The sequence below is a fragment of the Haliotis asinina genome, chromosome 3, assembly GCF_037392515.1.
Source record: "Haliotis asinina isolate JCU_RB_2024 chromosome 3, JCU_Hal_asi_v2, whole genome shotgun sequence".
NCBI lineage: Eukaryota > Metazoa > Mollusca > Gastropoda > Lepetellida > Haliotidae > Haliotis > Haliotis asinina.
Window position 1 is genome coordinate 33946377 of NC_090282.1, and position 17708 is coordinate 33964084.

General features: G+C 38.5%; 1 protein-coding gene across 1 annotated transcript; it reads left to right on the forward strand.

Annotated features, from left to right (window-relative positions):
• Positions 1-6039: 6039 nt before the first annotated feature.
• On the forward strand, positions 6040-17119 carry LOC137278837 (bone morphogenetic protein 1-like). Its single transcript, XM_067811345.1, has 17 exons — positions 6040-6112; positions 6369-6444; positions 6717-6868; positions 7093-7221; positions 7613-7694; positions 8060-8187; positions 10064-10231; positions 10620-10719; positions 11232-11368; positions 12365-12437; positions 13159-13286; positions 13988-14146; positions 14442-14520; positions 14807-14928; positions 15328-15486; positions 16116-16168; positions 17093-17119. Exons 1-17 carry the CDS (start codon positions 6040-6042, stop codon positions 17117-17119), a joined length of 1845 nt encoding a protein of 614 aa, XP_067667446.1.
• The last annotated feature ends 589 nt before the right edge of the window (positions 17120-17708 follow it).

Sequence of the window (17708 nt, forward strand, 5' to 3'; positions counted from 1 at the left end):
TAAATGATTAAATGATCCTTCATTGTTTTGATATTAAAATATTTCTCCCTTGTGATGGCAAAATACAGTCAAGCAAGACATGGCTGACGGTGATTTCTTTATCACAAGGGATACAAAACGGACGATCCTCACCTTTAATTAAGTATATATTCATGTCTATATCTAGTATGGCCACTGCGACATCGTCGCATTACGACCTCTTCATATCTGGACTGACAACCCAAGTAGGTGTAACCCATATAGGGTTTTATAGCATGTAATTTATTGATACCGTCTACATCAGATCACGGATAGAAGATCTAACTGAAGCTTTATAATCTGAATATGGAATCAGAAGAGTTGTCACATGCTTGTTAAATGCTGCCTTAGCAGCAAGATCCGTCATTGTGTTCCCAGAGATTCCTATAATACTGGGTACCCAACAAAAGACGATGTCACACTGGCTAGTAGCAAGATCATTATATAACTCAATAATTTCAATTAAATGAGGATGTTTCCAAGACAGGTTTTTAATAGCCTAAAGACATGAAAGAGAGTCAGGAAAGATTATATATTGTTTATGTGTAGGATGTCTTTGAAAGTATTTGAGAGCTGTTAGTTTTGCGTTTGCTTCAGCTGTGAAAACAGAGATATTTTGGATCCAATGACACATGGCTCATGAACTACTTCATGAGAGATATCACACGCTACTCTTCTTGAATTACCAATATTTGAATTAGAAGGGTAACTTTCCATGACATCCACGTTGCACTAACACATATAATAAATGTCCACAAATTCAAATGCTTTATTAAAGTCAATGAGTCAGCAGTAGAAATGACCTTTTGTTTTACCCAAATGTTTGGAACACAATGCCTGTAGGGTAAATAAATGATAGGTAGTAGAATATTGGGGACGGAATCCTGTTTGGCTTTTGACTTAATTCGTTAAATTCAATCCATTCAATCCAGTCGCGTCTCAGTTATTATCATTGTTGTAAAGACTTCACATATTATTTAATAAATAATAAAGAATATTTACAAGTGAAATTACTCTGTAATTTGATGGATCTGTCTTTTCTTAAGTATAGGTAATGTCATATCTCTTCACTATCGCATGATAGTTCCTAAGTTATTCATAAAGTTATGAGGGCATGATTTCTTTTGGCATCTACTGTATTTCCGTATTTTACAAAACGTATTTGGGCCAGAATCCAGAACGTGTCAAGTAAATCAATCAGACTAGAAGGTAGTGAATGGCTTATCCATGACTGTGATGACACATGACACATCTCTGGAGACCTTTTTTGTTCCTGCGGTTCCGTATGCGGGGTTATTGGTGATTACATGACTGTACTTTTGTATATGTCTCATTTAAGGACTGTAAAAGCATGTTCATACTTATAAAACTCAAGAAATTTCATAGACATTTGATTCATTAGAAAGCACAAACATTAATTTCTGCGTCAGTTCTGGTGTTTATTAAAAAGTAAAAACCAGAGAAAATGAAAAAGAATAAACGGAAGAATCGCTACGAGAAAATATGAAAGGATATCTGAAAACCAGTGACGACACCAGATGCTGGCAAAATCTCTACGGAAATTAGAATAAAGCACTCGTTTACTGTTAGATATTCAAAATAGTACACTTTAGTGACTGTCAAATTGATTTTTCTGATGACATTCACAACATCACCCGAACACAACCACTCTGAGAACCAACATGCAAAATGTGTTGCATAAATTTGCTCTACTGCCAACTCTTGTAATCATTCCTCTGACACAACGGGTCCTAACATCCCATTCTGGATGATAGTTTTCGTCCATGGAGGATAATGCCCCAGAAAGAGTTGTTAACGAACTTGTTTAGATCTAAAACTTCACTAGTGGACTGGATCACTTGATCTTAATCCCACTGAACATGTTTGAGACATTATTGGCTATCGTGTTTATGGCATCCATGTTCATCCTCAGGCTCGTGGATGACCTGGACCAGGCGTTACCGAGAGAATGGTAGAACATCCCACAACATCCCACTGTAAAGGCTCATTTCGTCAATGCAAAGACGTGTAGAAGTTCATCATGGTCTTACGCATCACTGAACTCTGCTTCCCTGTCTATAACTGAATGTTTGGTCCATCAATGCAGCACATTTTGTACGACTGTTTCAAGGGTACATGCTTTTGTTGATTTCTAAGTCTGTCTTTGGTCAATACCATTTCAATTCATTTTGTTAATCACGTGTACACGTTTCACTTTTCTATGGCATTATTCCATGCTTTGCAATTTCAATGAATGAAAATGTATTCAATCTGAGACTACACATTTGTGTTGCTGAATTTCTTGTGAAGAGTATGTATGAAAGACATAAACGACACATGACAGAAGTTATGTCGCCATAAGAGCATCGGCTGTCTTCACGTCCTCATGCCTAACGTGTTAGGCTAAATAAATAGAAATGTCACCCCACTGCATGTCATTCAATATTTATTTTTCTGCTCATAACAGTTTCGACATTTGGAAAAAGATTGTGAAATAATGAATTGCACTAACATAGTACCCTCATAAATAACGTGACATACCACAGTTGCTAGGTCGATAAGGCACAGGCACAACTCTACATAAGAGGAAAACACCCCTTTGTGCGCCATACGGCGGGCAGAGCTGAGGATACATACAATGGCATCACAAATCACTGCGGTCCTGCTCTTGGGGATTCTGTATCCAGTACTTTCCACAAATACAGGTAACTAGATGTATTACTGACACATCAGTCTGTTGATAATGCATAGATGTCAGAGTGACATTGTACGTAGTAACACTCAATAATCATTATCAAACCATATGGTCGTTAATAAAACCAAGTTCTATATTCATAAGGTATTTGATACAAGAGGAATCAACACTTATTTTTAATTCTGAATTCTCAAGGTTAGTTGTTTAACGCCGCACTCAGTAACAGGAAAGGATAGGACAGGATATTTATATAACGCGCATATCCTTGCAACTGGTGCATGCTCAATGCGCTTGTATTTGTTTCCCTGCATCTTTGGATGCCACTCTCAACGTCACATTGTATTATCAAGCTCAACTCCCTGGGGAGTATGCAACTCTATGGCGGTCTGTAAATAACTGAGTCTAGAAAAAACAATCCAGGAATAAAGTTCATAAACATCACTCAAATTAGATACGATGACCGGCAGTAAAAACGTGAACGCGTCTGACCACCGCATCCCATTGGCCGCCTCTCATGATACGCTTTGACGAAGACCAATTCTTTCCGCTGTGTACAAGTCGAAATCGAGTTCAGTATATGGAGATACGAGTATAACAAGCGGTATCTTCCCTAGGTCTCCATACCTGCTGTGTATACCTCAGCTCATACATGTGACAGAAATTCACGAAAGGAAATTTATCAGCTTCATCAATAGTCTACGATAACATTCTATGGGGCACCGAGAGGCCAATTGTCTCATAGCGATGCTACCGTCTGTGTCCAGTTGCATCAGCTTGCCTTTTGGATACAAAGAGTCATTGATGCGAGTCACACCCGTTATTATCATGTTCCTGTGTCTAACAGCCAACGATGGATTGTTGAACCAACCGAAAAATGTGTTTTCTTTACAGGTGATTGCTTCACGGACATCCATCTTTCCGGTGATACGAAAACCGTAACATCTCCAGGATTCCTAAAGTCGTATAGCAGGTGAGACGCCATATTCGATAACGAAGAGCGTAAATTGTGTTTCCCAGGAATCACTGCCTAGACGAACCCTCCAAGAACTTTCCGAAGAGTATGAAGGCTCCCCAACACTGACGTCTTCTGCATTACCCAGATTGTCAGAAGGGCTGTGCTCCCTGTGGAGAACCCGCTCTCAAACTATAGTAAGAGCATCAGGCCCATCGTCAGTCCAAATGAAACATCAGTAAATAAGAAATAATGTAATGAATAATGATGGTACGTAGGGTTTTTTTATTCACATAATTCCATTCAGGAGACCTTTAGATGGACGTAATGCTCTTTATTTTTATCGACGATTTTTTTTCCTATAACGTGTTAGTTTAGGTCATAAAATGCATATTGAGTTAGGACGCGTGTTACCTCCCTTTGACCACATTTTCACTTTGTATGTAACACCTATAACAGAACAGAGTTACCTCCTCTGAAACGGCGCTGCAATCGCCTCTGCTTAGGGGACAGACGTGCACACTTGCACTGCTTAGAACTTGAGAAACAATCTCTCCCAGTAGTATTATTGGGGTGACGTCTTCAAATATACACTGTATCTCAATTTCCTCACTTAAGGGACAATATACTGTATTCATACTTACGTGTTCATATTTGTATATGCATAGCAATATGTAATATTTCACGTGTTCGACTTAACAAGTGTTCGACTTAACAAGTGAGATTATCTCCTTTTTGTGACCCATGGCATATTAGTCTACTGATTCAGTGTTGCATGTTCTCTCAGTCTAGAAGAATAAATGCCAGTTTTTATTACAATGCATGTCTTGGCAATTATTGTTAGATTATTTAAGTGTTGTTTCAGTCATCAAACGTGCGGGTGGAAAATTCATGCATCATCATCGGAATATCTTGTGGGCATAAATTATTATGCATCCTTGGAAAAGACGTATTATTGTCAAAGTGGTCTTCTGTCCTTCTATGATGGTAAGCATGCTGCTTGAAAATGTGTTAACACTAGGGGTCCTTGGGCTTCGGCTGAATATACTGCAATGCTAGTAAAGAGGTCTCAATAGAGACGGGGGCTGATCCCTGTGGGAACTAAACTGGTAAGCTAATAAAATATGAGGTCAAGAAAAGTGAGTAGAAAAGCTATAGATGAACTGAAGTTACGACACCATACTAGTGACCATGGGTACTTTTGCTTCCTGCATGAGCCCTAGCTGGATATTCACCATCCCCTCAGCTGTTAGCAATTTAGACACATCTAGCCAGGCATTACAAATAGATATGCTACGACTGAAAAAGTGGAAAGTGGTCCAGAAAAGTGATTTTGTGTAATCATATCATGATTATTGTTTTCTGGAAATAGCAAAAAAAACCCCATCAACAAGTATCCATTTCATGTTCATAAATCTGTCAAGGTTAGTCATGCATCGAAGGTTTCCACAGGAGAGACATTAATATGTCAAGGTTTTTAACAAATGTAAGAAAACTAGAGACCAGGGCACATATCTTCTCGGTCTGTTATACTATCTATTAAATCAGATTGATTGAATTTTACGTTAAAAAGTAACCTCCTTACTATTTCACAGATTTATCATTACAAAGCCAAAAAAAAAACGAAAAAATTGTCTGACAAAATATTAGTGTTGACTCCACCTAAAATTTACATTAGTCGCCAAAGACTACTGGTTTAGTGGTGTGCATATTTATAAATTAAATCTTCGTGAGCGGGTAATGTTTATCTGCTATAGTGCCACGACCCATGACACAAATAAAAGGGCCTTCAACACATTCACTTTTTCTGGAGAAGAGTACTCGCATTTTCGGGGTGACAGAGTCAAAGTTTCAACTACTCCGCTATCGGAATGATTTCATCAACTCAAGGACAGACAGTTCAATAACAATGTTTTAACGATACATACCCATTTACCTCAAGCACATCTGTTGACAACAAAACACGGGAAGAATGGTGACGCAATTTCATGATAGAAGCTCCCATTAGTTTGAATACTGAACAGACGCCCCAGTATTTACCGTCCAATAGATTGACTCTGTCAGAACAAATTGTCATATTCTTTGTCGATTACGCTAAAACGCAGAAATGCATTTTTGTAGAGACGAGGGACACATTTTTTATGCACATAATCGAATACTAACTCTGGTGATTTATTTCGTCTTCTTAGGCCATGTCATTTTACATATGTTAGCTCACCGACGCTATTTATTACTAAATATATAGTGGCGGCTGTTAGTTGGCCAAACTGCAATTTTATTTTCATGACAAGGACCAGATGATTCAAGTAAGAGGCTGCTGTGGCTGTGTGAAAATGAACCAACAATAGGCAGTATCATAAGCAACGGACCGACCATGTATGTAGAGTTTCTTGCCGGTCCAACAACTCGTGAAATAGGTTTTCTGCTGAACATTACTGACGCTGAAAGTAAGTATACCACGAGCAGACATAGACCTCGAGGTCATGAACCATCGAGTGCTTACAGCATATTGTTTAACTTCTCCCTTATTTTAGGGATAAATTCACAAATACATTGTACATTCGATGATAAATCTACTAAGGGCGAATGCAGATATATGCTGTAACAAAAGTCTCAATGTTCGTTACTATAAATCACGAACTTCCACGTTCCACTGGCCTCGTATTCCAGTGATATTTAGAATCACATCAATGAACATTGCAGGATGTGATGGGAACTTAACGGCAACATCACAGGAAGGAAACTTCACATCGCTTAGTTTGACCAACTCCTTTTATTCGTAAGTCAAACGCATTTGTATTACGACCATTTCAGTTGTGTATTAGTTATTATTGAAACTCTACTCAAACGTCAAGACACAATTTATCTAAAAGACAAAATTCATTTGATCAAAGATGACATCTTCAGGCAGTAGGCATGTTTGCAACCTTCTGTTTTACTCATATTTGTTTATCCTCGTTATACCACATTCAATAATACGTTGCTACGTAATTATTCTAATGAGTTTCTTATCTACTCGCCGCACCTGTGATGCTCATACTTTTGTTTCAGTAATCAAAAGTGCACGTGGATTATAAAAGCGCAAAACGAGAATGATGCTGTCAAAGTGACCAATATATTCTCAAGGGAAGACGCCTATGGGGAAATTTCCTCTGAGTGCCATCATGATGTCGTTCGTGTTTATGACGGAAATACAACAGAAGGTAATGCGGTCTGGAATAGACTGGTATTTTATATGGTGATGATATTTTTTTAAAAAATCAAAACTGTTTACATTTGGTCAGATCCCTGTATCACGTTATATGGATATTTATTTTTAATTCGTTGGACAACCGAGATTGGATATACTTTCAGATTTTATTTTTGTTTTTTTTTGTAATTGTATCGACACTGCATGCAAATGCATAACCAACTCATTATACTTTAGGTGCTCCGTTTCCTGGTGAATTATGTTCAACCGTGGATCGTACATACTACAGCTCGGGCAACACACTGTCAGTGGTGTTTGAGAGCTTGACCAGTGAGGGTGTACAGTTGAAGTATACAGCAATACCAGGTACGTTAAATCAGATGTTGTAGCCATATTTAAGCTATCCAACCTACAACAACTATTCCGTAGATACACTGTAGAAGCAACGTAGCTTTCGCCCTGAAATGTAAATGAATTTGCGTAAAAGTTCAAAAGCCAAAAGTAATCCTTTTCTTACACCATAGGTAAAACGGTTGTGTTACTGAGAAAAGCACACTTTTATCAACTATTGAGTTCGAATCCACATACGCGCTAGTATTCTTTCAACGAAAACCTGGGTGGTTTTTTTTTTCAAATCCACGTTGCCTTATTCTTAAACCAACTTTTATACAGATGTTAATTTTGACATCTGTCAGGTTCGTTTTTGCGTCCTCAAATGAGGAGATCTGATGTTGACATCATGATGTCTTTGTTACAGAAAGCGACTGTAACCGGACGTATTACATAATTAACGATCCTGTTTACATCCAGTCACCTGGATTCCCTGATCCTTATGACAGGTATATTGAAGCGAGATTGAGGAATTCTTCCATGCAGATTCGGTGTTCATTTCATATTTCTTGAGTAAAAGGAAACGGGTTGGGATAAATGTGGTACATGTCAACGAATTTATCCAAAATCATCACATGAATGACCAAACAGTGTATTGTTGTTTTCAAAAGCATATATTAATGTTCAGACAGTATTATTTGAAGCACAGACAGTTTCCCGTTTTGAAAATAATACAATGGTATTATGAATTATGATTTCAAGCAAGACTACGTACGTGTATGCTTCGGTTACGCAAATCCTGGCATTTTCACTAATTTGTGCATGTGTGATTTCACACTGTTACTGCTCTTGAGTTTTCTATATATTGCTTCAGTGACCTGAAATGTGTCATATTCATATTTGACCTGAGGATCTTCCCGAACTTGAGACTTGATGTCATTAACGCAGATATAGAGGGAGACTACCCACAGTGTGATAATGACTCTGTAAGCCTTTTTGGAGGTACGTGATCATTAACGTTACAAACTGTGTACATGTTTGTAGGTTTTAGGACCTGACATGATTGTATTATAACTAGTTATTCATGGTTGATCAGGATGTGTCGTACACTTAACCCAGCCCATTGAACGTCTGGGCTCTTTTCACCAAGCACTCGTAGCGCAAAGGATGACATAACTCGATATTCTAATTCAACTAAATATGTAGCACGTGTTCTGATTGGTCAGTGCTATAAATTTCCGACCGTACAGTCAGCATAAAACGGTCGCAATTTGAAAACCGATTCATCAAAACCTTTGAATGTATCCATACACTTTTTGGGTGACGCTGTTTTTCAGTGCATTGCCATTTGCAGAAACCCTAGATCAATTAACTCCCTTTACCCCCCAAAAACTGGATGGAAACTGCATTAAAAAAAGACAAAACAGTATCATGAACTTGAACATAGATTTACTAATCTGCACATCTATCAAAGTTGTAAATGAGATCAAGTTTCTGGGTCTTATTTTTTACCGCCACTAGACGTCATTAAATCTCTCGGGGCTAAAAACCTGAAGACACTCGGACAATTGATCAAACTTGATCATGACTCCATTGTATATGATGGATCGTGTAAAAGCAACCATTCACTATTAGATTATATCCATCACCAAGGTCCACGACTTGGATCTTTAAGAACTTCTGCTGACAGTCTCTACGTCGAGGCAAATGATCCATCTCTTACACATAGACATGTAAACATATCTTCACAATATACTACAAACCTATACTCTGACGAATCTAACCCTGCATTTAAGTGTGTCTTCGATCCCTCTAGGAGGAGTTATACAGTAAGAAACCTTGACTTCTCCCACTTCTAGGGCTGAGAATTGGACCATGTATTTCTGCTGCCGGTATTGTGTTGGAGAATATATCTCCTTCCCGTCTTCTTTCTTCTTCTTCTCCATTTTAGTAACTCAAGTTGTTAGTCGCTGTATCCTCAAGGGGGGTTAAATACTGTAAAAGTGTTCTCCTCCTTAGAAGATACGTAAGTACCAACATTCACAGTAAATTTAAACCCTCCACCTTTTAATAGATCATATGTGTCAATTTAATGTCTGGCTGGATTTGTCAAAATTGCTAACAGATGGTTGGATAGTGTAAATGCCGTTAGGGCCAATGCAGGAAGCAAATGTACTGTAACTCCTCATGATCCCAAGTTGTTGGTGATCTATAGCAATTATTTTGTATTATTCTCTATGATAATATTGTTTTATGATTACCTGTTAGTTTTACATTCTCTGTGATACTCCAGTATTTTACTGTTCTTCGCCTGAGGTTTGTTTTCAATTTATAAAAGTATTCATGATAACTGATTGTTATCGTTACGATATGTCTGAAATATTGCCGATGTGACGGTGAATATTCACTCACTCACTCATATATACTTAGGACAAGAGCAGCGATGTTTTTGCTTTTGGAAACGGGACACTGGTTGTACACACCAAAATAATAGACCCTAATTGGGGATGTGGCAAGATGTTTTTAACGCATCTCTTATGTGTAGGTCGCCGTGGATGCATATATCACATCCACTGAAAAAAGGTGGTACATTACAAGGGTCACAGCGTGACCTTTCACATTGGTTACTTTTGTTTCTGTGCCTCAATGTTGACTGATACCTAGTGTCATCATTGCTTATTATTGATCCATTCTTGAAAGCTTCGACATGGAATCTGTTTCGCCAGAACACCGTGATAGATGAAATATTCCTATGTGTCAATATTTTGTCTGTTTCTCCATTACTGTCTATATATTTCTCCTATATATTATAGTTTTGTTCCTCGTAACTTTCACTGGGTAGGTTGATGTTATGTGAATGTGAGTCTGTCGTTCCTAGGATATAATGGAAGTTACCGTCCTATTGGCCAGTTTTGTGGAAATTCATCAGTGTCTCCGGTCGGTCCCTACTACTCAAATGGAAGAAGCATGAAACTGGTATTCAAGTCCAATAGCAATACCAACGGGACAGGCTTCCAAGTTGTTGTTTCTCATAGTAACAGAGAAGGTAACTTCAGAAGTATCACCATAAAATGGCACGCTTCAGCCGATAAACTGATGTGCAAAAGAGGTCAAATATGATGCTTAGGGCGATTCTGTCAATGTTGACGGGCTATGTTTTGGGCAACATGTACAATATTCAGATGTCACAACGCCAGCACTTAACACTTATCTCCTATTTTAATATATTCCCTAACACCAGGGGCGTAGGGGCGCATTTTCTTTCACATGCATCAGTTTCTATGGCTTCTATTTGTTGTCAGTGTTGAAAGAACAATAACCGTAAGTTCCAAATGTTAATGTACCGTCCGTTTTCAAGTTGAGAACTTTTCTCATTTTTCCGATTACAACGATATACGTAATTCACATGATATGTGCTTGTATTATTGTCTCAGTGGTACCTTACCAATCAGAGAATTGTGGACCCAGATATCTCACGGCAACCACAAATCCAGAATTTATCAGTTCCCCAGGATACCCCGTGCGTACTCCAATGTAAGTTCAGATTTCGTTACCCTTTCATTTTAATGTATTACTCCAGTTTTTCTGCAAACCAAATTTTGCTTTGACACACCACAACTATTCGAACCTAACTGTGGCTATATTAATTTTGTGCACAACACTTGCATATTCTGCGCATAACCTCTGGATAAGTGTCTTTTTCGTTGGCCATCATTTTGCACTCTCTTTACAACCTCATGCAATGCTTTTCCAAAATGTACCATGTTATATCTAGATAGAGCACGAGCTATATAGATGCTTACTATAACGCATGTTGTCGCACATTTCCATTATCCGGGATGCATTAAAAGCTTAGTTTTCCATGCGTACCAGAATGCTATGAATCTGTGATTTTCCTGATTCGTGTTTTATCAGCACCACAGCCGATCTTTTGAGTCTTAACAAAGTAAACCCAAACATACATCTGAAATCTTACTAGGTACTTTGTGCTGCCATTAAATATGAACCTGCAAGACAGTGGTTCGTTTACTCGATCTTTGTTGCAGCAACGCCGACTGTATCTGGATAATAAAGGCCTCAGACCCAAACATGACGGTTCAGATTGACGTAATTGACTCAGATATTCCAACTCATCCTCTTATACATATATATTGCGGACAGAATCGCGGCTTTCTTTACGATGGTAGGTACCGGTTGTCCTCATTAGTTTGATACACGGACTTTCTAGAACAATGTGAACATTTCCTCTACCTTCCCATAACAGCCACGTAACTCAAATAGGTTCCAAGTAGCTACAACTTTCTCAGACCCTGAGATTTATATGAAGAAACCATAAATCCAAATAAAGCAGGACATGGGTGCCCCATTGTCAAATATAATTCATGACGGTACATGACCATGCGTGTTATTTGTTGTCATAACAGTTCACCAAAAGAAACGTGTGCCACTAAACACATGTGAGTGAGCGAGTTTAGTTTTACGCCACACTCAGCAATATTCCAGCTATATGGTGGCGGTCTGTAAATAATCGATTCTGGACCAGACAACCCAGTGATCAACAACATGAGCATCAATCAGCACAACCGGGAACCGATGACATGTGTCAGCGAGTCTGACCACCCGATCCCGTTAGTCGCCTCTTACGACAAGCATAGTCGCCGTGTATGGCAAGCATGGGTTGCTGAAGGCCTATTCTACCCCGGACCTTCACGGGTCACTAAACACATGTATCTACAGAAGCGTCGAAGCGTTTGCTTGTCACCCGAGTTCGATTCATTTATTGGTACAATGTGTGAAGCCCATTTCCCCCAGTAATATTCCTGGAATATTGCTAAAAGCGGTGGAAAAGCATGCTCACTCACTGTTTTATACCGAGAATTCATTTTCATTTTCCAACTGTCTGAATGTTTTGCAGGGCCTTCGATGTTTGATACGTTACTCCTCTCTTGGTGCGGCAAGACATTGCCGAGTCTGCAGAGTACTGGACCTGACATAACAGTTAGATTCAAAGCGCGCGATGCACGTAATATGACTGGCCTCAAACTGAAATATTTTGCGACGAATGGTGAGTGTGTTATTTTTTTCTGAGAATTAAAACTTGACATAATTACACATATAATATGAGTCATAGCATTGGTGTAAATATTCACTTAGAAGCTGAACTGTTAATTCCTTTCAGAGCCGTGGAGCTGTGGAGGTGCAGTCGATCTCACGACGGAGAGGGAAAGAACTCTGACAGCGCCATTTGAAAGGTAAAGACATGTAATAATACTCTATTCTTATACCTTTAATGATGATGAACTCATATTGTAAAGGTGAACCTGATATTGCGTGACAATATTGCTCACTATATAGAGCTTGAGTTTTGACACCCGTGAAGATCCGGGTTAGAATTGATCTTCAACATGTGGTGACTTATGGGATCGATTCCCAACTGCGCAGATCGATGCCCGTGATGTTGATCACAGGGGTATAAAGCTAAAGTCAGCAGAGTTTTCACCTACTGTAATATATTGACACGTCGAGTTTACGTGACACTTTAAAAATAATGACATCTGTTACATAAGACTACCCTCTACAGACATTGAAAATATGTGATGGACTAATGAGTCACATCACGTGTCAGGTGATGTTCGGGATATTATTGATCCTTAAAATTAATTTCCATCTATTCTATGACGTGATAATATATATTGTAGAGCTCATAGTTTCCACGATGTGTTAGCCTCACCGTTAGTAGAAAATGTGACAGCCAGGCGAACGGAAATTGTGATCTGATAAAGTTTGCTTAGAATGCAATTTGAACCAAAACAATACAAGATCCAGTCACGCCACGTTGACTTGTGATGCGTGACGTTTGATTAAATTCGGCGTTTGATTACAACCGATTACAACCGAAATAGTGGGAAAGACTGATATATATTTGTCAGTTTAGCATTGTAACTGAACAACGGACTGCTGAATGTTTTGTAGATTAATTACCCAAGACTGCCTTTGGACCATACATGCCCCGACAAATACGAACATAAAGGTTGATGTGGATCGTATAAAGTTCTTGTTTCCTCCATCATGCAACGTCAGTTACCTGGAAATTTACGACGGTAAGATACATATTTCGTGTACAGCGATTTTGGCCATAAAGAGTTTACAATTTGTCCCCAGCAATAATATCATCACCTCATCTTAAACGTAGTATCATTGTAATTCTAGCAATTCCTGAATAGGCAGGCTAAATTTGCCTACAGATGAAGGGACGATATAAATCCAGGTAAGGTCCATGCAGGTAGCACAGATAGTCCCCATGGTCCCTGGTATGGTGATCTACCTTCAGTTATAGCCCGTTTTCATATATGCATATAGCATCGTCTTTTATAATTAAGCTGTTTTAGATTTAAATGACTAGCTTTAAATTTATGTCTGTGATAATCATTTTTTTGCTGACCTTCATTGACAGGTGTTTATAATTTAATTTCATGCATAATCATCATGAATCTATACCTTTTTTTAGTCACGGGGGTATGGCTGAAATATTGCCGATGTAAGTCTTAACTCATTGTCAGTTTCTACAAGACAATGGACAAGTGAATCTGACTTGTACTTCAGCTTTAATTACACATTAACTCGAAATTTAGACGAAAGAAGTTAAAAGTCAATGTTAACTCGTCATCAGTCAGATTTGTTTCAGTAGTATTGAAAGTACTCTCTCTGTGACTTTTGAAAACGCGACTAATGAAACATATATCACCTATAACTGTAAACGAAGTTGGTGTTTGCACTTCTACTTATGATTCCCTGTATTTAGGTAATTACGACAACAGTACTTCGACAACCCATGGAAAGTCGTGTGGGGACTCCAACACCGACTTCATCAGCTCCGGAAATGTCATCACCGTCAGGTTCCACTTCAACGTATCTAACAGAGGAATGTTAAGGATGGTTCTTAAGGCGGGTCACTTTAGTGGTACGTCAGTGTTCAATGCCATGAGTTTGTGAATACGTTAGGTTTGGTACTACTTTGAACAATATGTTCAGTCAGATTATGAAGGATGGCGAATACAGAAAAAAATAGATCTTCAGAAAGATGTTGATAACAAGCAGGAATATCATAATCTGAGTATTTTGGGACTTGAATTCAAGGGGATCAATCCTTTCAGTTAAAAAACGCATCTCTGCATAGTGAATGGCTTAGTATACAAGTATACATCTAGATACTGATTACAGATAACATGCAAAATTAATCTTCTTATATGTTTCAGCTTCACGGACGACGAGTCTTGCAGCTAGTACAGCTTATCAAGCCATTACTTCCCCGAATTATCCTTTTAATTACCCGAGGTATACAGTCTAGTACAGTACCCTCGAATGAGGTCAAAAAGACTACTAAATCTGCAATATTCTATGCTAATCGCAATGCCAAGTTATAACATGATAGTTATCGTTTAAGTGTGTGGCTTCATTAGAGAAACGAGAAAACTAATAAAATATATTGGGTATTGATCACTGTCATCGACAGCCATAATGTCTACTTTTTTGAAGTCATATAATCCATGTGAAGTTTGCTTCTGAAACATGTGCGTTTGGTGAGGAATTCGATGACCAAATTTGCCTTACTTCATTCAAGTAATGTCGAGTCAACATGGACGATTGAGGGAGATGAAGGTTATTACGTTGGTATCGTAGTTATCTTCTCAAGCCTGGAGAAATCCGGTGGTTGTCAAAAAGACTACATGGAAGCGTTTGATGGTATGATTAATGTTCACATCTATTTACTTTACTGTCACGAGTCACGATGATGCAGTGATGATGATATAATTACTCTTTTTTGTGGGTATTTTAAAAAGCAAGATTCACTTGACTTGGTGTGGCTTCCTGTGTATTTAATACAGTTATGGGTACTTTTAAAACACATCAACGATTAAAGTATGGGTTTTCCAGAGGATACAGTGTACCATTCTCAGCACTGACCAAATGCCATATTATCTAAGGCACGTTTTATCACTCATGTCATCATCCCTAGTCAGGAAGGTGTGGGTAGCCTGTGGCTGTGTCAGTTGTGAGTACTTGTAGTAGGTTTGGGGTGATTCCAATCATCTGGATCAGTGACCAAACCATTATTGTGTAATTGTAATTCGAATCCTGTAGGCGCAGACTCCGGTGCCCCCTCTCTTGGACGCTGGTGTGGAAGCAGTCAACCACGTATAATGGCTTCAAGCTCTGTGATGTTACTGAAATTCAAGTCGAATTCCCATACAGTCGACAAAGGTTTCTGGATGGAATATGCTATGTACAAATATCATACTAGTAAGTGCACAGTTGCTTTACACTTACATAACCTAATTCATGAATATGAAATAGCTCCGACGTGCATCCAAGACTGAGTGTTTTCGTGAGAATCTGTACGATCGTATGCTAAAAGTGTTGTTGGCATTCGATAAAGGCTAATGCCCTGCAATTGCATGACATTGCATCAAAGGTAATTAAAGCTACAAATTTGAACAGTTAACATGTGCTGAAACAACAAAATTGTTATTATTAAATGAAGTAAAAGAGAGCCTTCGGTATGTATGTTTCTGAGAGTATTAAAAGTCAGTGTACACATTAACGTTCATATGTTTCAGTGTTTTAAGTGATCAGTTTCTTACATAAGGACTGAAATTATTTGTTGATTTTCTTATTGTCAATGATGTTGTTACTCCAGTCACATGACAAAAATGTGTAAATATTTCCCCAGGCACAGCGGTTTATTGATATCGAGGACACTATCAGACACATAGAAGTCAATTCATTTCAAGTTGCATACGACGGATCGTTTTCAACTGGGGAAAACGTGTATCTCTGTATCTCTGTATCTCTGTAACTATTTACCCTTTACAGTGGAAACACAAAATATGTTGAATGTTTGACATGTACGTGTAAATACCTATTTCCAGAATTGCAAGACATCACAAGCAGCGGGAGACTGGGGGTCATCATTGGAGCTTCCGTAGGAGGTGTTTGCCTGTTACTTGTCATAGTAGGGGCTATATGCGGAATTGTTCGCCGTCAAAGACAGCCGGGCGCAAGCAACAAGATGTGGACAATTCCCGCGGCAAGTCCAGAAACGTTTAACTTGGAATCTAAGTCCATTAGTTAATATACGTACATCTGAATTTTTATATAAAATATCTGGAAAAAGAAAGTATCAATGTATGCCTGCTGGCCAAAAATAGTGTTCAGCGATACAGGAACAGGGACAATACGTATAGATAACAGATCATGTCCTAGAAGAAATCTCCAATTTCCAATTCTCACAACATTGAACTGAGTTTTGTAAACGTGATCGTAAGTTGAGTTGGCACACACCTGACATCCAAAGCACAAATGGACGCCCTGATTCACAACTGTCGTTTTGACGTCTGACTCTGTAAACTAACCGTAAGCGTTGTCAGTGGTCACGATGCCATGAAACAAATCCTTTACATTCAACCAATATGCAGCCTGATTCTCGATGATTCAAGGATGAACCAAGGTAATGGTGCGACATATATTCCGTCACTATATGAGTGAACGTCTCTGAAAGCAGCCTCGACCCAATACCTCCCCGAGAACACCCACCATTATTGTGTAAGTCGCACATGTTTTATTAGTTAACAGCACTTCAGCTGCCAGCTTTGTACTGTTCCCATCGTTGATATTTTTATGGTTGTCAGAAATGCCTATAAATGACATAAATGCTGCGACAGAAGCATGTGCGTGTGCCTGTCATCCCTTATAAGCATATTATAAGCATATTTTATGCCAAATAACGTTATGCTAATGTTTGTAATATTTTAGTCAAATCCCATCTACATGCTTATACTTTAACTAATCCGGCACTTGATCCATTTTTTAATTTGCACTTGTGGTAATTTGTCAATGTTTATTCCAGTGTGAAATTATTCTAGGAATAAATTGACTGAGGCTAAAATGTTCCACTAGGAAACGAAACTATTGGGGGGACGAATTTAACTAAAATCATGTCTGTCATTTTGGAAAGGAATGTAAACGTGAGAATCTGTACGGTCGTATGCTAAAAGTGTTGTTAGCATTCGATAAAGGCTAATGCCCTGCAGTTGCATGACATTGCATCAAAGCTACAAATCTGAATAGGTAACATGTGCTGAAACAACAAAATTGTTATTATTAAATGAAGTAAAAGAGAGCTTTCGGTATGTATGTCTCTGAGAGTATTAAAAATCAGTGTACACATTAAGTTTCATATGTTTCAGTGTTTTGAGTGATCAGTTTCTTACATAAGGACTGAAATTATTTGTTGATTTTCTTATTGTCAATGATGTTGTTACTCCAGTCACATGACAAAAATGTGTAAATATTTCCCCAGGTACAGGGGTTTATTGATATCGAGGACACAATGATGTTGTTACTCCAGTCATGACAAAAATGTGTAAATATGCCCCCCCCCCCCCCCCCCCCCCCCCCCCCAGGCACAAGGGTTTATTGATATCGAGGATAATATCAGACACATAGAAGTCAATTCATTTCAA

Excerpts from the sequence above, each read along its gene's own strand:
- LOC137278837 (XM_067811345.1), top strand. The coding sequence starts at position 6,040 with ATGTATGTAGAGTTTCTTGCCGGTCCAACAACTCGTGAAATAGGTTTT. Across the intron at positions 7,222-7,612 it reads GAAGTATACAGCAATACCAG|AAAGCGACTGTAACCGGACG; the intron begins GTACGTTAAATC and ends TCTTTGTTACAG. Across the intron at positions 7,695-8,059 it reads TTCCCTGATCCTTATGACAG|TGACCTGAAATGTGTCATAT; the intron begins GTATATTGAAGC and ends ATATTGCTTCAG.